This window comes from Planococcus citri, chromosome 1 (assembly GCF_950023065.1).
Source record: "Planococcus citri chromosome 1, ihPlaCitr1.1, whole genome shotgun sequence".
NCBI classification, from domain to species: Eukaryota; Metazoa; Arthropoda; class Insecta; order Hemiptera; family Pseudococcidae; genus Planococcus; species Planococcus citri.
The window spans coordinates 26642577-26662539 of record NC_088677.1 but is presented as its reverse complement, the minus strand read 5'-3'; the positions used below and the strand labels follow the sequence as shown (position 1 = coordinate 26662539).

General features: G+C 34.9%; 1 protein-coding gene and 1 long non-coding RNA gene across 9 annotated transcripts in view; one reads left to right on the top strand and one right to left on the bottom strand.

Moving 5' to 3' along the window:
• Sarm (sterile alpha and armadillo motif) overlaps positions 1–16710 on the bottom strand; it is a 53878-nt gene extending 37168 nt beyond the window's left edge. For 4 of the 8 annotated variants that reach the window (XM_065370859.1, XM_065370860.1, XM_065370861.1 and 1 more), the window contains exons 1-3: positions 15123–15574; positions 12043–12399; positions 7942–8718 (exon numbers count right to left, since the gene is read on the bottom strand). In XM_065370859.1, coding sequence (XP_065226931.1) covers positions 7942–8718; positions 12043–12399; positions 15123–15185 — 1197 coding nt within the window. In that variant the 5' untranslated portion in view covers positions 15186–15574. The other 4 variants (XM_065370866.1, XM_065370864.1, XM_065370865.1 and 1 more) reach the window with 4 other exon arrangements.
• LOC135850124 (uncharacterized) lies at positions 14179–15260 on the top strand. The gene is made up of 2 exons (XR_010559655.1): positions 14179–14381; positions 14825–15260. It is a non-coding gene; the product is annotated as an uncharacterized LOC135850124 (long non-coding RNA).
• Positions 16711–19963: the final 3253 nt, after the last annotated feature.

Below are 19963 nucleotides of genomic sequence, written 5' to 3'. Positions count from 1 at the left end.
CTATCAGTAGAAATGCCACACCCTTTATACGTAGTGGTAAACAAAATTTGCACTTCAGAAATCGACTTTTTAATCCTCCCTTCTTGTTTAAAGCATTATTTACCTAATGGTCTGAAAATTAGAGAAGATGACAAAATCCATACAGTTGTGGTAGACAATTTTTGCTTCCTAATTTTTCAAAAATTCGTTCCAAAAAAAATCACTCAATTTGACAATTGTAACTACATATTTTTTTTTTAAAAAAACATCATTGCGATAAAAACTTGTCTAAGTCTGATTCTCGGAGGGGGGAGGAGGGGAGGAGGGTGAGCGGTTCACTCTTTAAAATATATTTTTGAGACTATGGTGTATGATTTCATGAATCATGGAAAATTTTACAGGAAAAATTATCAGCTGGTCCACAACTCATTCCTAACTGCATTCTGTACCCATTTTTTTCACTTTTCAAGATAGAGCCAACTCTACATATTTTTCCTGATCTCTGAAATTGATCTGAAATGGTGAGAGGGGGGGGGGGTTAGAGGAGGTTCGAAGGGATTCCAAAAACTCCAAAAAGTCTGAGATGTGTTTTTTGCATGATATTTTGTAATGTTTTCTCACTCACTTTTTTGAGATATCCACCTTCTGAGTTATTCTAGTTCCAAAATTTCTACGTGAAAGAATTTCTAAGAATATGTTGGAGTGAAAATCATGCAACCCTTACATGAGCCTTGCTCAATTCACTTTAATTAAATCTCGATTGGCTCCGAGAAAGTTTCCTTTCGCTGGAAAAAAGTCAAACTTTAAAGACAAGGCGCCAATTCGTCGCAAGGAAACGACGTGGCTTAAAACGATAGGCTGCTAAAAATTTTCAGATTCTTTCAGTACGAGGGTATCTCACTTAAAAATACAGACACCTGTTACGTTATCTGATAATTCTTACGTACCTATATCTCATTAATCTCTAGATCGAGTCGAGATTCTTTTCATTCTATTGAGATAATTTATAACAGAGATGTTAACCCTGTAAAAGTAAATAAATGATGCAACTGTACTGTTACATTACTCGACAAAATTTAATTTCCCGATTGTCGAAAAATTTACCGCGATATAATTTAATTGTGATAGATAAACTCGAAATCAAATCGAACTAGGATCCTATATATTTATAAAAATCCATTTAAAAATGCCCTAACGTTATAAATATCTGAAAAGGGTCAAATATTTAATAAAAATAATCTTGCTGCGGAATGCTCGTCTAATCGAAACCTCTCCCTATTAATAATTCTTGGTGCGTTTTATACATAGGTAGGTATCCCACATAGAGCTCGAAGCAATAAGAAAATTCCAGGGATTTCCTCGAGAATTTTTGTAATTTTCGACGATTTTCCACAAACGACTACGCCTTTAAAAGCTAAGCTCCTGGTGAAAAAGCGTGGATATGTAGGTAAATAAAAACTCACTTTTTCAACAGCTGAAAAAGTATCCATTGGTAATCTACTAATTGTAAGTTTACCGCTGGTAAGATTTTTTCGACTTTGATCGACGAGATGGTTGACAATAGTTCGTTGATCCTGAAAAAGGACGAATTTGTTTTTAAAATCACCGATTCGATCGGATGATGGTAAAAAGTGGGCACCAACACTGAAATATTTTACTTGTAAGCCGAAAAAACACGCGTTAGATCTATTTAATGTGAAAACTGGTAAAAAAAATTGAAACCGAGTCGCGTATATTTTGTCACAGGGTATTAGCGGCGATAACGAATGTACCCGTCTCGGAGGTAATAAATAAAAGGAAAAATTAAATTTCATTATTTTTTCGCGCAAAAATCAACACCGCCGCGATGCGCAAATTAACGAAAAAACGTAACCGTAAGACTCGTCTTCAAAAGCTAAACACGTACTACGTTATCTGAGCTGAGCCGAATTCAGAAGTAGTATTTGCTCGACAATATGTTGAATAAAACTGAAAACTTAATGGCGACGTCAAAATAAAAGCGTTTGTGTCCGTTTCACCACCTACTTTTCAGGCCGTCGACGCCGCCGAACCACCGAACATGAACGTTGTTTAATAACGTCGAAATTCTCGAATAATATCTAATCAAATTGTAAATACACACGATGCTGTTTAGCGTTTAATTAATTAATTTAATATAGGTGGTTTTAATTCATCGTGAAACACTATTACCAGCTCTTCGAAACGATTAGCTAGATATTGGATTTTTTTTTTACCAACTTGGGGAGGTTTGTTCTTCTTCGGACACGTAGGCTTTTCGTAAGTAGGTAGGTAAGGTAGGTAGTATACAGATATTCTAGTCGAGGGAAAATTATCGATTGTAGAAGTAAATACAAGAGTATACTATCGCATGACGACTACATAAGATCACGCAAACTTTATACGCATTGTAACTATAACAACACAAAAGGCAAATTTTTAAAAAGCTCGAGAATGGAACGTGGACAGAGAGGCACATGTAAAATTCACGAACGCGCTATGTTCGATTCAATCATGCAACAAGTAGGCAATGGAGGTAAGAACGAGTACATGCGTTTAATGCATATTAAATGCGTATGTACTTCAATCAAAAACGGAAAATGGATCAGGAAAACTCTAATGGCGCTGATATTTGGTTTTGAAAACTAATCCTATCTTGCAGTTGGTGCTACAGGAAAGGACGGGAGGGGGCCTTCTATTTATGCACAGGCCACAGTTGAACACGTTTTCAACATACTATAGAGTGGCTCATGGGTCGTTCCTCGTCAATTCGACCAAGTATTGGTAGGGGGGGGGGTCGGCGATTTTTTTGAAATTTTTCCTGTAGAAAGACCTTCTGAAGGGATGAGCAATGGCGCCAATCGCAGCCCTGTAGACCTTTTTAAAAGGCTGCTGGGGGACGTAAAAATTTTCAGTGAACTTAAAATATCATCCATTTCAGCAGTGGATTACTGGATAACTGCGATATCTATCAAAATGGAACTTTTTCCAATACTTAGGGGTTTTGAAAGGCTTTTCGGTGATGACATGAAAATCAGTATTGCCACTTTTTTTTGTATAAAAAATTAGCTCGAAAAATTTTCAAAACGTAGTTTTCATATCGTTCCGATTTTGAAAAAAATATATTATGGACAACTTACATGCTGAACAACATAATATTGAAAAATTGGGATGGCATTATTTCGTAAAGTCATTTTAAAAAAATTAAAAGTCAACTTAAAAATGCTATTTTTTGATTTAAAACATGAAAAAAAGTTTTGATTGGTGAATTTGACCCATTTGACCCCTATTTTTACGTATCCGTTGAAAAACCCCTTCAACTCGATGAAATGAACTAATCACAAAAAAATCAAAATTCAAAAAATGAACGAATTTTAATTTTTTTGCTATGAGTGTGATTTTTATCAACTTTTTCATAAAATACGTCAGAAAGAGGTCGCAATAAGACAACTGAATAAATTTAATACTTTTTTTGATGTTTGGAATTGAAAATTGAATTTTTTTGAATTTTAATTTTTTTGTGATGAGTTCATTTCATCGAGTGAATGGGTTTTTTCAACTTTTTCAACGGATACATAAAAATAGGGGTCAAATGGGTCAACTTTACCAGTCAAAACTTTTTTTCATGTTTTAAATCAAAAAATCGTATTTTTTCGCAAACTTTCAATTTTTTTAAATCAACTTCACAAAACAAAGCCATCCCAATTTTTTAATATATTGTCCAGCATGAGAAATTGTCCATAATATTTTTTTTTCAGAATTTTTGAGAGTCGGGACGATATGAAAACAACGTTTTGAAATTTTTCGAGCTAATTTTTTATACAAAAAAAAGTGGCAACACTGATTTTCATGATATCACCGACACACCATTAAAAACGCATATCTATTGAAAAAAGTCCCATTTTTGTAAGTATCGCGGTTATGAAGTAATCTACTGCTGAAATGGATGATATTCCAAGTTCACTGAAAACTTTTACATCCGCTAGCAGCCTTTGAAAAAGGCTAGAAGGCTGCGATTGGCGCCATTGGTCATCCTTTCAGAAGGTCTTTCCACAAGAAAAATTACAAAAAAATCAGCGTCCCCCCTCCTTACCACTTCTTGGCCGAATTGACGTGGAATGACCCTCATAAGAAGTAAAGTTCAAGCTTCAATGAAAATTTTTTTTTAGTAAAAAGTTTTATGCTCTACAAAGTTTCTTGTTATTATTTTTTTCGTAAGATTCTCAATTTTTTGTAAGTAATGGAAAAATTGAAAGAAAATGCAAATTTTTCATCACAGTATCAACAATTGATTCGAGTCTGATTAATCAACTTCAGCTCAAAGTATTTCGAAAACTGAATCTCCATAGTTCATTTTCGGAATTCTGGCGAATTTTTGAAAATTTAAAAAATTCAGGAAAGATGTTTAAAACGTCAAAGGCAACTTTTAAACTTTTTCATGAAGTATTTAATTTTTTTTTTAACAAAATGAACCATAATGTGAATCAAGCTAGTAGTATTCCTTCAATTCAACTCTCACACATTAAAAACCAGTGGTTTTGGGCCATTCTGGCGAGCCTCCAGAAATTATTCATTTTTTCCCAGAAATTTTAAATCGTATTCAAAGGGTCAAAAATGAATTTTAGCACCTATCACATTGATCGTTGCTTATTTATTGGGCATCCTCTCGACTGTATTCGTTTGGCACCTTCTTTGAAAAATTGATTTTTTTTACTATTTTTTTGGAGGAAATTCCAAATTGGTCAAAAATTTAATTTTGAACTGACACATCTAAAAATTTGCTTAATTTTCGGCCCTTCCAGAGCAATTTTAAATTTCTGGTGAAATTTAAGAATTCTCCAGAGGCCCCGAAAAGGCAAACTTCAGATTGTTTTCGAGTTGCATTATCGTGTCGAAAAAACCGCTCGTAATGTACCTTTTTTGAAAATTTGTTTTTTTTTTCACTTTTTCTGGAATTTACAAATTGGTTAAAAATTCTTTTTCCAACTCACACTCCAGGAATTTCGTGAATGATATAACCCCTTGAAACGGTCGTGAGCTGGTGCCCAAAAAGAACCGACTAAAGTTATGGGAGCTAAAGCTCATTTTTGGCCTTTCCAGGGCGACTTGAAATTGCCGGAGAAAATTAATGAATCACTGGAGGCTCCTGCAGAATGACCCAAAGACCAAAACTACTAGTTATTGATGTGTGAGGATTAAATATTGAAGGAATTATTCACTGTGATCACTTTGCTAAAAAAGATTTAATACTTTATGAAAAAGTTTTAAAAATAAACCTTGAAACAGCTTTTTGAATACTTCAAATTCATACATTCAAAAATTCGCTATAAATCAGAAAAAAAACAAAAAAAAACCTTGAGCACCTCACTGAAATTTTGGTATAGAAGTTTTAGGACATACTCTTTTGATCTATAGCTTGGTTGCGTTAAAATCGAAAAGTTTGATTTCAAAAAGTTCTCTATAATTTTTCTTAAAAATCTATTACTCACATGTGAATTTTTTTTGAAAAAATCATGATGAACAATCGCCAACTTTTGCTGAAATATGTACTCACCTCAAAAACAATTTTTGGAAAATTTTTTGAAAATCACAAAACTCGCTGTTAACCTAGGGGAAGAATTTCAAATTTCTCATGATATGTATTTTTTTGCAAAAATCTTGACTCGAAAACAACGAATTATCAGATAGATTTGGCTGGCCCTACCAGTTTCAGGAAACGAGGGGGAACCTCTTGAAGGGATAGAACATCGGTATAGCATGTAGAAGCCCCTGGCCGTTAAAGGAGTCCCCTTCTCCCTCCTTTAAAAAAAAACGTTTGCAGGACTGTCAAAACGATAGCTCAACCCACTGATTTTCAATGGCTCAACCTATATGTAGCCAAAACCAGCAAAAATTATTATTCAGTCTCGACGTTAGAGCATTTACCTTTAATGACCTTGACAAGCAGACGAACAACATTAAGAGGCCAGACAGAGGAGTAAATAACCTTGGGAAGCCAGACAGGCACACAGACAACCTTGAGATATCCGGTAGTCAGACAGAAAGACGGGCGACCTTGGGAAGCCAGACAGGCGCGCAGACAACCTTGAGAGTCTAGACAGGTAGATCTGTGACTTTGGAGATCCAGACACACAGGTCAATGACCTTAAGAGGTCAGACGGACTAACAGACAACCTTAAAAAGCCAGACAGACGGGCCCATTGACCTCTCTGTCTGGCTTGTCATTACGCCAAGAGACTAGACAAGCAGACAAATGACCTTGGGAAGCCAGACAGGCATGCAAATAACCAGAGGCGAGGCTAGACAGATAGGTCAGTGATCTCAAGGGACTCGATAGGCAGACAAACGGGTCAATGACCTTCAGAGGCCAGACAAGAAGACAGGCGACTTTGAGAAGCCAGACAGGCAGGTCAATGACCTTGAGAGGGCGGACGGGCAACGTGACTTTGAGTGGCCAGACAGCGTACTGCAGACTCCGGTAGGGCTACAAACTGTCGCCAAATAAATGAAGAGGACAAAAATGAAATATGTATTGACAAATTTTCAAATTCCTTGCTCATGAATAAAAATTTCAATTTTCAATGATTCGCTATAAATCGGAAAATAAAATATTCATAATCTGAAATTTGGGCGAGTGGAATATTATTATTTCGAAATGCTCTTTTGATTTGTCTTTGTCAACTCCATAATTTTTTCAACCAGTTGAGAGACCTCTTAGACAAAAATTTATAAAATCCGTTTTTGCCTGTTTCATCCAAAATATTTTTTAGAAATTTTTTAATTCACCGTTCACCACTTCACCAGTCCATTTTTCCTTTTTCACCTTTTTATTGAATTGATGGCGGAGTTTAGCTATCCTGAAGCCTTATAAATTCCGGATTCCTGATTCGTGCCTAAATCAATTGAAATAATCACAAAGATGATTAATCCGAGTTTATATAGGAGCAAAATTTCATTTTGGCAAATTTTACAACGATTTTTCCAAATCTGTGAAATCCAAAAATTCGCCGAAAACTCCAAAACGATTCGAAATCACAACTTTCCCACTCAATTTTATCAAATACAATTTTTTTCAGGTAAAATAAGCCTCTGAATTTTTGATAATTCGCTAAAAATCAATATATGTAAAATATCATTAAAATGCCTAAAAATAATCGGGAAAATTACTTGAACTCATTTTAGGTACGAAAAAGTTGATTGAATATCACCATCTCCCTTTAAAAAACTGGTATGATCATCACTGCGCCTTTAGCTCCATAGTTCACTTCTCTTATCTAGCAGATTATTGATTTCAGTTATTTAATTGATTTTTTTTTCTAATCAGTAAGTAGATGAAATTCTAATGCTATGCACTAATTTTTAGATGTTGGCTAGATACCTATTTTTAACAATTTTTATCGATACGTAATTAACATCGAAATAATTGAAAAATGCAGTAAGTATGAAATACAGCAGCATAATATAAGTATGTACAGGGCAGCTATGTGAACTAACCGATGGACACGACTAAAACAAAATTTCCTTTACGTAAATATTTTCAAAGTATTACGTAAAAATATGCAATAAAAAATTGGAGTAAAAAAACTTATTAGGAATGAAGAAAGTACCTAATTTCAACAAAAGTTGATCAATTTCGATTAGATATTTTTCACACATGTTTATTCAAGTTATTATCATTATTGGCATATTTTTCATCACTCTCCCCTGACTTGTTGCAAAAAATTTTTATTGACAAATTTTACCTCATTATTCGATATTCGTGATGTAATATGAGTAATTTCGTAATTTAATGTATGGGAAATAAAATAGCAGCAGGAATCGTACACAATTCACATCACTATCTGATGTCATCGCTCAATTTTCAGAAATTAAAATTTCGATTTCAAGACGAGTATGTACCAAGTACCTGCATCAGGGATACTCAATATTTCTTAAAATCTCAAAGGATACCGATAAAATACTCACATGTCTAGCATCGATGGTTTTTTCACTAATAAGGTTATTAGTCACAGCGCTATTCTGCTCCTGGTAGGCGAACTGATCGCAAGAATGTAATCTTTTTAATTCCATCTCGTTACGCGAACTCTCCTCGGATTTGGATTTAAACTGTTCGGTAATTAATTTAGTCTTCGAGGCAGACGACAGGCGCCTCTGTTCAAATTTCATTTCGCTAGTCACCGAAGCAGAAGGACTGACGCAGCACGACGGGGGTAATTCTTCAGCGGCAATGCTGCTTTTACGACTACTAACGACGGTTGCGACGGCGTCACTTTGATTAGGAAAAGTTACGATATTCGTAGTCGCGTTAGGCGTTGGCGATTCCGGATAAGTGATCAGTGGTTCACCGGAGGGCACGGCAGCGCCGGATGCGCCGGTACCGGAGGCGGCGGCGGCGTTGTTATCTTCTGATATAACGACGTTTTCGGCTCGGCCGTCCAGTATGTTTTCTATCGATTTGGTAAATTTACTATTAAAGCTGAGATTTTTCATTTCCGATAAACTGGACTTTAATTCGGTTAGGTCGCTTTTCACGCAAGATGTTTTCATCTCTCTTGTACTAGTTATTTGGCGATGGAGTCGTTGTCGGTGCAATGAGGACGATGATGATGACGATGACGATGATGTAGTGATGAACGAAGATGCCTCGCCGCTGCTAGTACTTGATGCGGTATTGCTTTCGTTGCTGGTTATTCTGGATGCGGCGCTGAAGCTACCGTTGTGATTGCCGGATAGCTTATATGACTGAAATGTAAAAAAAAAAATTGATTAATTTGACGAAATGAATAATATTTTTTCGACTATGAGTAAATTTTCAACTATAAGAAATATAAGAAAATTGAATGTGTACTGTATACTGGAAATTGGCTTCTTCATTATTTCATTTTTTCTAATGAGTGGTGAGAGGGGGGGGGGTATTTTAGGTTTCTTGAATGATCGAAATGAGCTCTGCAGATAAAAAACTCAAGTAGGTACATATCTTGAATTTCGACAAAAATTGGCTAGAACGTTTACTTTGAGTGGAATACCGTTACGAAAAGTTTCAAGGCACCTTGCCGCACAAGAGAGTATACGGCAGAAATTTTTCGAAAAATTATGCTAGTTCAAATTTCAAATTCATCATTTTAACCATCCGTTTTCAGAACTGGAAACTGGAAAATTAAAAAATTCTCTGCAGCTCCAGAACAATCTACACCACTATCAGTCAATTCGGATTATTGAAAATACAATGAGAGATAAATTCTAGCATTTTATCACAATTTAATCAACATTTCGAGTTTTTCATAGAAAATGGGGCAAATTTTAATTTTCAAATAGATATTTAAAAAAATGAAATCCAGCACGTACATAAATTTAACCCAAAGAAATATTATTGAATTCTTTTTCATTTTTTTTTTTTTTTTTTTTTTTTTCGGTATAGCCGGGAAGCCTGCATAAGGATCTATTACCACCCCGTTGATCCTCCGGGACAACTTTCTTCTTAAAGGACTTGCACGAAATTTTTTAAACCGTACAAAGGTAAATCGAAAGATCAGGAAAAAAGTCACCTGTCAAAATTTCAAGTGATGAAGTGCCTTTTTCGATTTTTGGTGAATTCTTGAAAATCAAATTCAGGCCAAAAATGGGGGGGAAAAAATCAAAATTTTACCAAATTGACCAAGAAAGCTGAAATTTGGGATATACCCTATTTCCGACATGCCACATCGATTGGAAACTGTTTCAACCCGTTTTGAGCATTTCTGGAGCCTCCAGCCGATTTTTGAAACTCGAAATTCCCACAAAATTTCATCAAACGGAGATGGAAAGCCGGAATTCACTCTGCACTCCAATTTTAACACCCTCTGAAGACGACTTCAGGTGGGTTTAAGTCATTTTGGAGCCTCCAGTGACTTTTTGAAAATTACTGGAGCATCCAGTAAATTTTTGAAACTTGAAATTCATTCTGCAAACTAATTTCATTACGATACGAAGTCGACTGCAGGTAAATTTCAAGTCGTTTTGGAGCCTCCAGCGACTTTTTGAAAATTACTGGAGCCTCCAGTAGATTTTTAAAACTTGAAATTTCCCAAAATTTCATCAAACGGAGATGGAAAACGGTGATTTACTCTACACTCCAATTTTAACACCATCTGAAGACGACTTCAAGTGAGTTTAAGTCATTTTGGAGCCTCCAGCGACTTTTTAAAAATTACTGGAGTCTCCGCCAGATTTTTGAAACTTGAAATTCCCACAACGTTTTATGAAACGGAATTGGAAAGCCGAAATTTACTCTGCAAACTAATTTCAATACGCTACGAAGTCTTGACTGTTGGTGGATTTCGTCGTTTTGGAGCCTCCAGCGACTTTTTGAAAGATTGTATGGCGTTTTTTTTTGGAAAATTGAAATTTAAAAAGTACAAGCTAGTCGTATTGAAATTAGTTTGCCGAATGAATTTCGGCTTTCCATCCATCTTAATTGATGAAATTTTGGGAAATTTCAAGTTTCAAAAATCTACTGGAGGCTCCAGTAATTTTCAAAAAGTCACTGGAGGCTCCAAAATGATTTAAACCTACCTGAAGTCGTCTTCAGAGGGTGTTAAAATTGGAGTGCAGAGTAAATTTCGGCTTTCCATCTCCGTTTGATGAAATTTTATGGGAATTTGGAGTTTCAAAAATCTGCTGGAGGCTCCAGAACTGCTCAAAACGGTTCGAAACAACTTCCAATCGATTTGGCAAGTCGGAAATAGGGTATATCCCGAATTTCAGCTTTCTTGGTCAATTTGGTAAAATTTTGATCCTTATGTGGGGTACCCGACTAGTACAATCTAAAAAATTTTCTGACGAGTGGAATTTTTTTTCTAGTGACGGTTCAGAAACTCAATTTCTTTTTAAATTTCATTTTCAACATATGAATAATAAATACCTACGATTAATCAAAGGGAAGATTAAACTTTTTCATAAAGAAAATGTCTCAAACGCAAATGTTACAAAAAATATGACGTTTTAAAAATTGCAACGTGAGGATTTTTTTAGAATGAAACTTTTGCCTTTTTTCATTCAAAATCAAAAACATATTCATCATTGATTCAAACACGTTTTTACAATAAAAAATCAAGTATTTAAATTAAAAAAATTTCAAATTCAAAATACGTATCTAAGCGTTAATTTTTTTAAATATGGGAAATAATCGCCTAAGATATACATACATAAGTTTGTCAAATTTGTGAAACGAGAAAGGAGAAGAAAAGTTACACTATCTTTACAAAATTATTTTCAGTTTTTCAATTTTTCTTCTCAAGCGTCACAGTACTTTTTCAACATTAAAACATGTTTAAAATTCGCTTTAGTTTCTTAGAATATTCTTTTAGTTTACTTTTATGGTTTCGTTTTTATTTTCAAATTTTACGTAACAAAACAGGCGTTTGAAAATATTTTTCCACATTTTTTAGAGCATTTTCATTCAATATTGTTTCACGTTTTGAAGAAAATTATTAAAATTTTTGACATTTCAATGAGATAGCACAGTTTTTTTCATTAATTTGAATTATATAATTTTTTTGTGCCAAAAGAACGTTAACATTTTTAAATTGTTCTACTTACAGTTTTTTTTTTTTTTTACTTTTTAAATACCTACCACATGAAATAATTTTTATTTATCTATATTTTTTCAATTATTCAATTTTTTTTTCATTTTAAATAAAAAATAAATCATAATTTCACCAAAAGGAACTTTTCTCAATATTTTGAGCTTTAAAAAATGTTCATTAAAATATGCATATGAATTTTTTTTCATATTTTGAGGTCTTATGAACAATTTTTTAATTTATTTTATTTCAGTTGGGAAGAGAACAATGACACGAAATTTTTCCAGCCAGGACAAAATTTCCTTCAATTATTTTCAATTTAGATTTTTTATTGGGTACCTACTTAAAAACCTTGTTTTCCGTTTACTTTCCTCCCCAGGGAAAAACCCTCGCTACACCATGGATAACATACACGGACACAGTACACAATCGAATAACAATGTAGAGTTCTACAATGAACGTAGGTCGACCAATTTAAGAACTAAAAAATCATCTATAGATATACCTCTTGGACCGAAGAGTCCAACTTCGAATTGCCGCTACTTCCATCAACGGTGACATTTTTACAGATGACTGTTTTATTATTATCGCTTATATAATTAACCTTATCACTATTATTGGTGGTAACCGGACTGCTATTTTCTTTGCGATCGGAAGTAGAGGCGGAGGCAATCGCGGTAATTGTCGTAATCACAGGAGTAATATTTGTAGCGGCACTATTATTAGATGAGTTCTGATCGGCGGCGCTTTCGGCCTTACTGCTGCCATCGTTTCCGGTACTATTTACACTCTCGTTGCTCTGATTTTTCGAATCAACGTTCATCAAGTTTTTGGGTTTCGACAAGCTGAATCCGACTGAAATCTGAAATTAAAGAACGAGAAACGATTAAAAATTATTAGAAAATTATAGGTTAATAAATAGGTAAGCAGATACTTGAGTGATCCTATCCTAGAACAAGCTCATCGTCATCGTCATTTATTACTAGATAGGCTGACAATGATTAAGGAGCAAGTAGGTAGGTAAATCTATTCCAACTGAATTGGCAAAAAAAAATCACGAGTACCAAAGGCATATTTTTTCATCTTTGTCTTGAAAAATTGAAAATTAACCATTTCAATTTCCATTCTAGATCCATTTGTTATTCCCATTCCAAGACATCGCTACTCATGATCATCAAAAACACCTATCACGTATTTTTTTTTTTTTTTTTCAATAAAAATTATATTATACAACGTAAATCGGATCGATAGATACATTGACTTCGTTTAATCGAAAGAAAACACAAAGCTACCTTATCGATTAATTTTACTTGTCACTGTTCAACATTAGTTGACCTTTCCCTCGTGATTAGATTGATAATAAAAGAATTTTTTTTCGATTCGATATCGAAATATTTCCAAATAAGTCCACGATCCTCTTTCGTATTACACACACTACAAACTCGATATTTTCACATAGAATCGACTCGCCAGCCGCCAGCCACTAAGCTAAGCCTATCTATCAACCGGTGATTTCAAAATTTAATTAAAACCCATCTTTAAAAAAAATTAGCGAATAACGAAAACTCGTTTATTTTGATAGCCTTATACACGACTGGAATATGCAGTGATTTATTCATCGTGACTCATGACTCATACTCGCGTATTCGCAGCAAAGCAACAGACTAGTGGAAAAAAAATTACATAACTGTTAATTAACCAATTCTACATTTTTTGAGCATGAACACTCATCGGTCTACGTTGTTTATTGGGCTCGCTCTGTAGCCTGTAGCCGGTCCTGCTTCATTGTTGAATGCTGAGTTGCTAAGTACATACATATATACGAAGACAACATTTTGTTAACAGAAAATCCTTGAGTGAAAGCGTCGTATTGAAGAAAAAAAAAATCATTTGCCAAAAAAAATAAAAACGTTTCGTTTCGTTTCAACGAATAATACAACATGGAAAATCCCCATTGTGATAACGACGACGTCGACGACCCAACGACCTATTGTAGACATATTGGCTGCAGTTTATCCTTTTTTCCGGCCAGTGGAATGAAGATCAACAAGTGGCAATAAGCAATAATTACGAAGAATTTGTACACCCTGGGTCGTTCTGCCAAATAAACAAGCAACAATGTACAACAACAACAGAGCAGTATTCGCAATGAAAAAAATATGCAATTAAACAATATTCACATCGAAGGTGAGGTGAGAGAATTTGAAATTTTTTGTAAGAAACCAGTATCAACGATTAATAAAACGATTGTGTAAAATAATCGCACATTTTAAAGTCTTACAGCTCGCCAGCTAGCTGATATTTAAAATACCTATTTGTAGATAGAGACTGATACATTCCATGTAAATACATTTCCATAACCTCGCCTTAAAATACCGGTATATGCTTTCAACTAGCCGGTATTTTCAACATAATCTATGCATTGAAAGCTATAAATATTAAATAATCAAGAACAATCCTCTATACAGCTTATACCTGTGGTTACTCCATTCTCGCGTACTTTTGAATTTAAATAGGTAAGTAACACTCTGTTCCATCGAGTTAGACGTACATTTGCAATATAAAATATTATTTCACCAATTAAGTAAGTATAAATTAGCTCGTATTCTTATCATCGTATCACAAGTACGAGAATGAGAAACACCGCTTATAAATTTACATGAATTACGTACCTACTTACACTTACAGACAGACAAACGAAACACGAATTATTGTCAAGTGTTAAGTGTTTACACCTCTACTCGAACACAGTGAAATTCCTTAATTTAGATGATGAAATGAAACACGGTTCGCGTTCATTATCGAAGTGTGCGAGTTAAGTTTGCATCGAATATTCTCCATTAGGTAAGTACAGGGTGCGCAGAAATATCGTGAACCCCTAAATGCTAAATATTTCGGTTGGTAACAGTGAATGATAATAATGATGGCACGTGATTGGTTGTTGGACTGGAGAGATAACATTCCACCAATCGTATGCATCTATTTCACGTTGCCAACCTACACATACAGGGTGCCCAGAAATATCGTGAACCCCTAAAAAAGTTATCAGCTAAATATTTCGATTGGTCACAGTGTGAATGATAATAATGATAGCACATGATTGGTTGTTGGACTGGAGAGATAACATTCCACCAATCATATGCATCTATTTCACATTGGCAACCTACATCTTTGGGGTTCACGATATTTTTGCGCACCCTGTATACTGAATGAGAAAATTTCGAAATACAGGGTGTGCTGAAAAGAAACAGCGTGATATTTGATACTAGTTTTCTTCTTTGTAATAGGACTAGGACAAGAGCAACGAGATGAAGTCTACATCAATATTCACCTATACCATCGCAGATTTTACGACTATAAGGTCAAGATTCTCAAGAAAACTATACGAATAGACACGATTAGAAGATGGATATTAGCGAATAGCAGATTCCTATCACGATTACCTATATACCAACGTCAATGTGTGCAGAACAGATACCCTCCAGGTGTAACCTTTTTGCTGATGCAAGCGTGCTGGTTATTTGGACATTTTCGATGCCTGTGCATAGGTAAGTAAGAACGATGATTGTGATGTTTTGATCGTACCTTTTTTCGGCCGAATATTCCTTTCGGTTTTGCAGGAGGTTGTTGCGAATGCGAAGAAGGCATAATCCACACCGCACGATAAACAATAGGAGCGTAACTCACAACACCGACACAGTTTCAAAATATTTTTATTTCACTTTCACTCGAAGAAGAAGAAAAAAACACAAGACGGCGGCGGTGGTGGCGAATGGCGATGGAAAAAATAAACTAAGGAATCGCGAAGACTAAGAGTCGAGTTTGGAATAATTATAAACGTACGACGAGTCGGAAAAGAAAAAAAAACTACAAAACTGTACGAAAATATTGCGACGTTGTTACTCGCACAAGTTCACAATCGCATTGAGCATTCGCGGAAGAAACAGCTAGAAATACAAATATGTAACGAGAATTTTAAGAAGTAGTAGAATGTAAATGTAAAATGTGTAATAATAATTTTAAGACGAGGAGAAGGCACACACTATCGCCTACCTTTATCTTCCTCCGCGCGCACCGATTCACGTCATCCATTTTAGATCATCTGGTACCGCCGATGATGATAGTGACTACAGGCGTCCGGCAGCATGGGCACACAGACACAGGCGACGGCGGCGACAAAGAGAAAGGAATGGCGAATTCGAATGCGCGCGCATATTTGCCTATACAGTACACCAAGTACAACTTGGCCATACTTACAACAAAATCATGATCAGCAATGCAACGCGATGAATTAAATTCTCGTCATTATCATATTTAATTAATGAACGAAAAAAAGAACCGGACGAATGAATACTTTCGGGTTGAAGGATGAACCGACACCATCATCACAGTACCATCGATGGTGCAGGCAGCAGACTCATACCTATGTGAGTCATCGTTTTACCGAGAAAAAAAAATTATCAACATCCGGCGGCGCCTTATGATTGCCATATTGTGTACAGTACGGAGAGAGAGAGCTTATTACTCGAGGAATTTCAAAAATGAAACGAGATAAGGATAAACTTTCCGGTTATAAAGCCGGATATTTGAATTAGCTACGGATCGCAAAAGCATCCAACGTGAAAAAGTATCAGATCAGCAAAGTTAAATGCATAAATTTCGCGTTTTTACCTACTTATTATGTTAAGGAAATGCATTCAATTCATAATCATAACAAACCGACCGACAGACAGACAGACAGCTGACCTAACATATGTTATCATACTAATTGAAAAACTGATACTATCATCGAAAAAATGTTAGTCTACACAATGACGATGATTTTGATGACTAAACTATCATTCAACATTTGATAATTAAACCAAGGTAGCCTAATGTAACTTACCTACCGCAATTATCTATAATTTTTTTCCATTCAGTCGAAACTCGTCCCGTAACATATGGTTGTGGTTGACGAATTTTATCGAATAAAGAATTTCAATAATTCTATATCTACTTATGTATATTATTTATAGCACATAACAACGTAGGTACATCCTATCAATGAATAACCTCGAAATTACAGTCGATTTGAATGACAAATCAAATACACTAATTTTTCACTCACATAGTAAACACAGATGAATGACACACAACAATGTACACCTATGTAGGTACGAATAACAATCAACTTATTTTATTCGACTATAAGTACACTACTTGGTAGCAATACGGTTCAGTTTCTTCTGTGCTTCAAATTTATTTTGCGATCGGTCGTTTCGACGAGATTATTTTTATTTATTAGGTACCTAGAAGAGTAAGTAGGATATTGACGCATGTGAACTGAACAGTAGATTTACGACGTCCAAGATCAACATATGACGGATTTCAAATAGCATAATTTATTGCCAGTCGATGCTTTAAACTTATAACGACGTCTTTGTGTTTATTATTTCGACGCTGAGATGTGTATAAATAAAACGTTCCTCGTTATTTTTCCAGCTTCGAAGCTCATCGATGATGATGATGATGATGTTGATTTTTATTTCAAATTTCAACTTTTTTTTCAGTTTACAAAATTCCCCCTACCTACCAAACTTGAAATCAAAACTGTTAAGCAAAATTTAATGGACCTACGACCTACATATGTACAGAGTATGAAGAAGACTTTTGACTCTCCATACCTAAAAGCAAAATATAAAATAACTAACAAGGGAGGTGCTCCAGGTGACATTCTCCGATTTCAATGATTCTTGCATCATTGGATAGAGAACATCGAACATAGCCTAACCCCAAATTTTCAGCTGCTGAAGTTGATATTTCAGCCTTCCAGGGCGATTTTTCGATACTCACATTGCAATTTTGAAAAAATGGAAAAATTGCTCTGGAATGCTGAAATACCTTATCAACTTCAGCAGCTGAAAATTTCACCATGGGCTAGTCTCATCATATTTATTGAAATGCCCAAATAATATGAAAGGTTTCGGTATGCGACCTCCGCCGACTATTTTTGGCCAATTTTTCAAAATTGCCATGTGGAAATCAAAAAATCACCCTGGAAGCCTGAAGTATCAACTTCAGCAGACTATGTTCAATGTCCTCTCTCAACTCAAATGATGCAAGAATCATTGAAATCGGTGCATGTCACCTGGGGCACCTCCCTTGTAAGTAAAAAAAAATATAAAACTTTGATTGAAAATTCAAAAAAAAAAACTGCAAATGATAGAAAACTCCAAAATGCAAAAAACTTAAACAAAACCTCCTGGGAACAGTGGGACTTATCAAAACAAAAAAAAAGGATAACTGTATAGATTATATGTATTATGGACCAAAACCGCACATGATAACCAATCCACCGGAAATTGCCTCTGCTTTAAATAAATTTTACCAAAGGTAGAAAACTTGAAGAATGGTGAAAATCCCTTGGATACCTAATGTAAACCCATCCAATAATTCTACATTCTTCATTGCACCAACAAACTCCATTGAGGTCATGATCATGAATTATGAATATAATTCACTCACTCAAAAATCCCTACTCAAAAGACTACTTACAGACTTGATACTTATACACTGAAAATAGCTGCGCCATACATTGCTGAACTGTTAGCCAGCCTCTTCAACATGTCTGTCCAGGAAGGAGCCTTCCCCAATATCCTTAAGGTCAGTATCGTGACACCTGTGTTCAAAAATGGAGATAGAAGTGCTATGAATAATTACAGAACCATATCTATAACAGCAGTGTTTTCCAAAGTACTAGAAAGCTTATTCTATAAATGTATATGTATCAAAATTTTTCAGTAATAAGGGCAGAGGGACCAATATGGACCACTTTTTTTTTGGAGGATTGCCAGTTGCCACTTGAAAACTATAGGGTGTAGAAACCTCCACAAAGGCTTGAAATGAAGTTCCATCCTTCCACTAACACTGTACAAAACTTTGTAGAAATGAACAAAAAAAGTATTTCAAGCATTTTCCTTTTCAGCAGCTGTAAGAAATGATGAAAATGAGTAAAAAAATTCAATATCACAGGTGGTCCATATTAGCGCACCCCATAAAAAAAACTTTGCACCAAAAATTTCTGAGCATACCCTCATTTTAGTCATTTTATAGCAAAAACTGATGACTCCAGCAGAAACTATGTCCTTTTTTGATATTATAAACCGTATAAACGTCAATAGCATTTAGAAAATTACACCACAATTATATTTTAACAAAAGTTGAAAAACACTAAAAAAAATTTTAGTGTCTCAAAACAGTTTTTTGTGAATTTCTCAGCGAGTTTTGACTTAACAGTTGTAATTTTTGTCTCATTCGTTTTTTTTGGTGAAAAATACATCAGAAAACATTTTTTCCCGACAGATTGCGCTAATTACTAACGAGAACGGGCACTGGTCCATATTGCAGACTGGTCCATAATTGGTGCCCTTACCCTTAATAAGTTTTTATTTTACACAGCTCCCATTCCCATATGGATTTTGCAAAAACAAAAATATGACAAGTGCCATTTTTTACCATCTTATTCACAATATCTTGGAAAATCTCCAGAGGGGTGACTTTGGACTGGACTAACATCCTTTCTCAAAAATAGGACTCAAATTGTAAAGACAGAAGATATAAATGGAGAGTACCTACCATTTCTCTGAACAATATCCAGTTGAGGAAGGAGTTCCACAAGGGTTGATATTAGGACCTCTGTTCTTTATCTATTAATGTCAATGACCTTCCAAAAAATGTAAGGAGTAACTTGATCCTATTTGCAGATGACACTACAACACTGATTCCTATGAATGTGGGTAAATTGAGTGCATTATTATTTTTCAGATAGGTAATTATATAAGAATTAAATAAGTATGTGTGCTAATCCTCCATATATATATAGGTACCTATGAAATGCTGTACATGGCCCTTTCATTTTATTTTAAATTCATTTTTTTATGTATCCTTTCTCTCATTTTCTATACTGTTAGCTATAGTAAGATGACTTTGTAAATGTATGTTGCCTATTGCAAAAAATAAATTTGATTTGATTTGATGCCCTTAAGGAGACGATAACGAACCCAGGTATTTCGTGGGATTAGAGAAAATGAAAATATTCTTTTGTTCACTTCTCAAACACACAAAAAGTGCCATACATGGCGTCTGTGTCACAGCTGGTAGTTGCTATGGGATATTTCAATGTTATATACGATCATGATCACGTACGTATTCAAATTGGTCGATATCAACTCTCTTCCCATATGTTTGAAAAACCAACGTAGGTAGTTCAGGTAGAATATGGGAAAAAATTGGATTCGTCGAAATGCATCATGCATCGATAGTAAACGCTAAACGAGTTAGACGATTTCTAGTGAATGACACGTGCCAATGCCAATAGAAATCGAATACCTACGTCAACAATCAAATCTGAAAACAAAATTGCATTCTGATCAAGTGAAGAAGAAGCT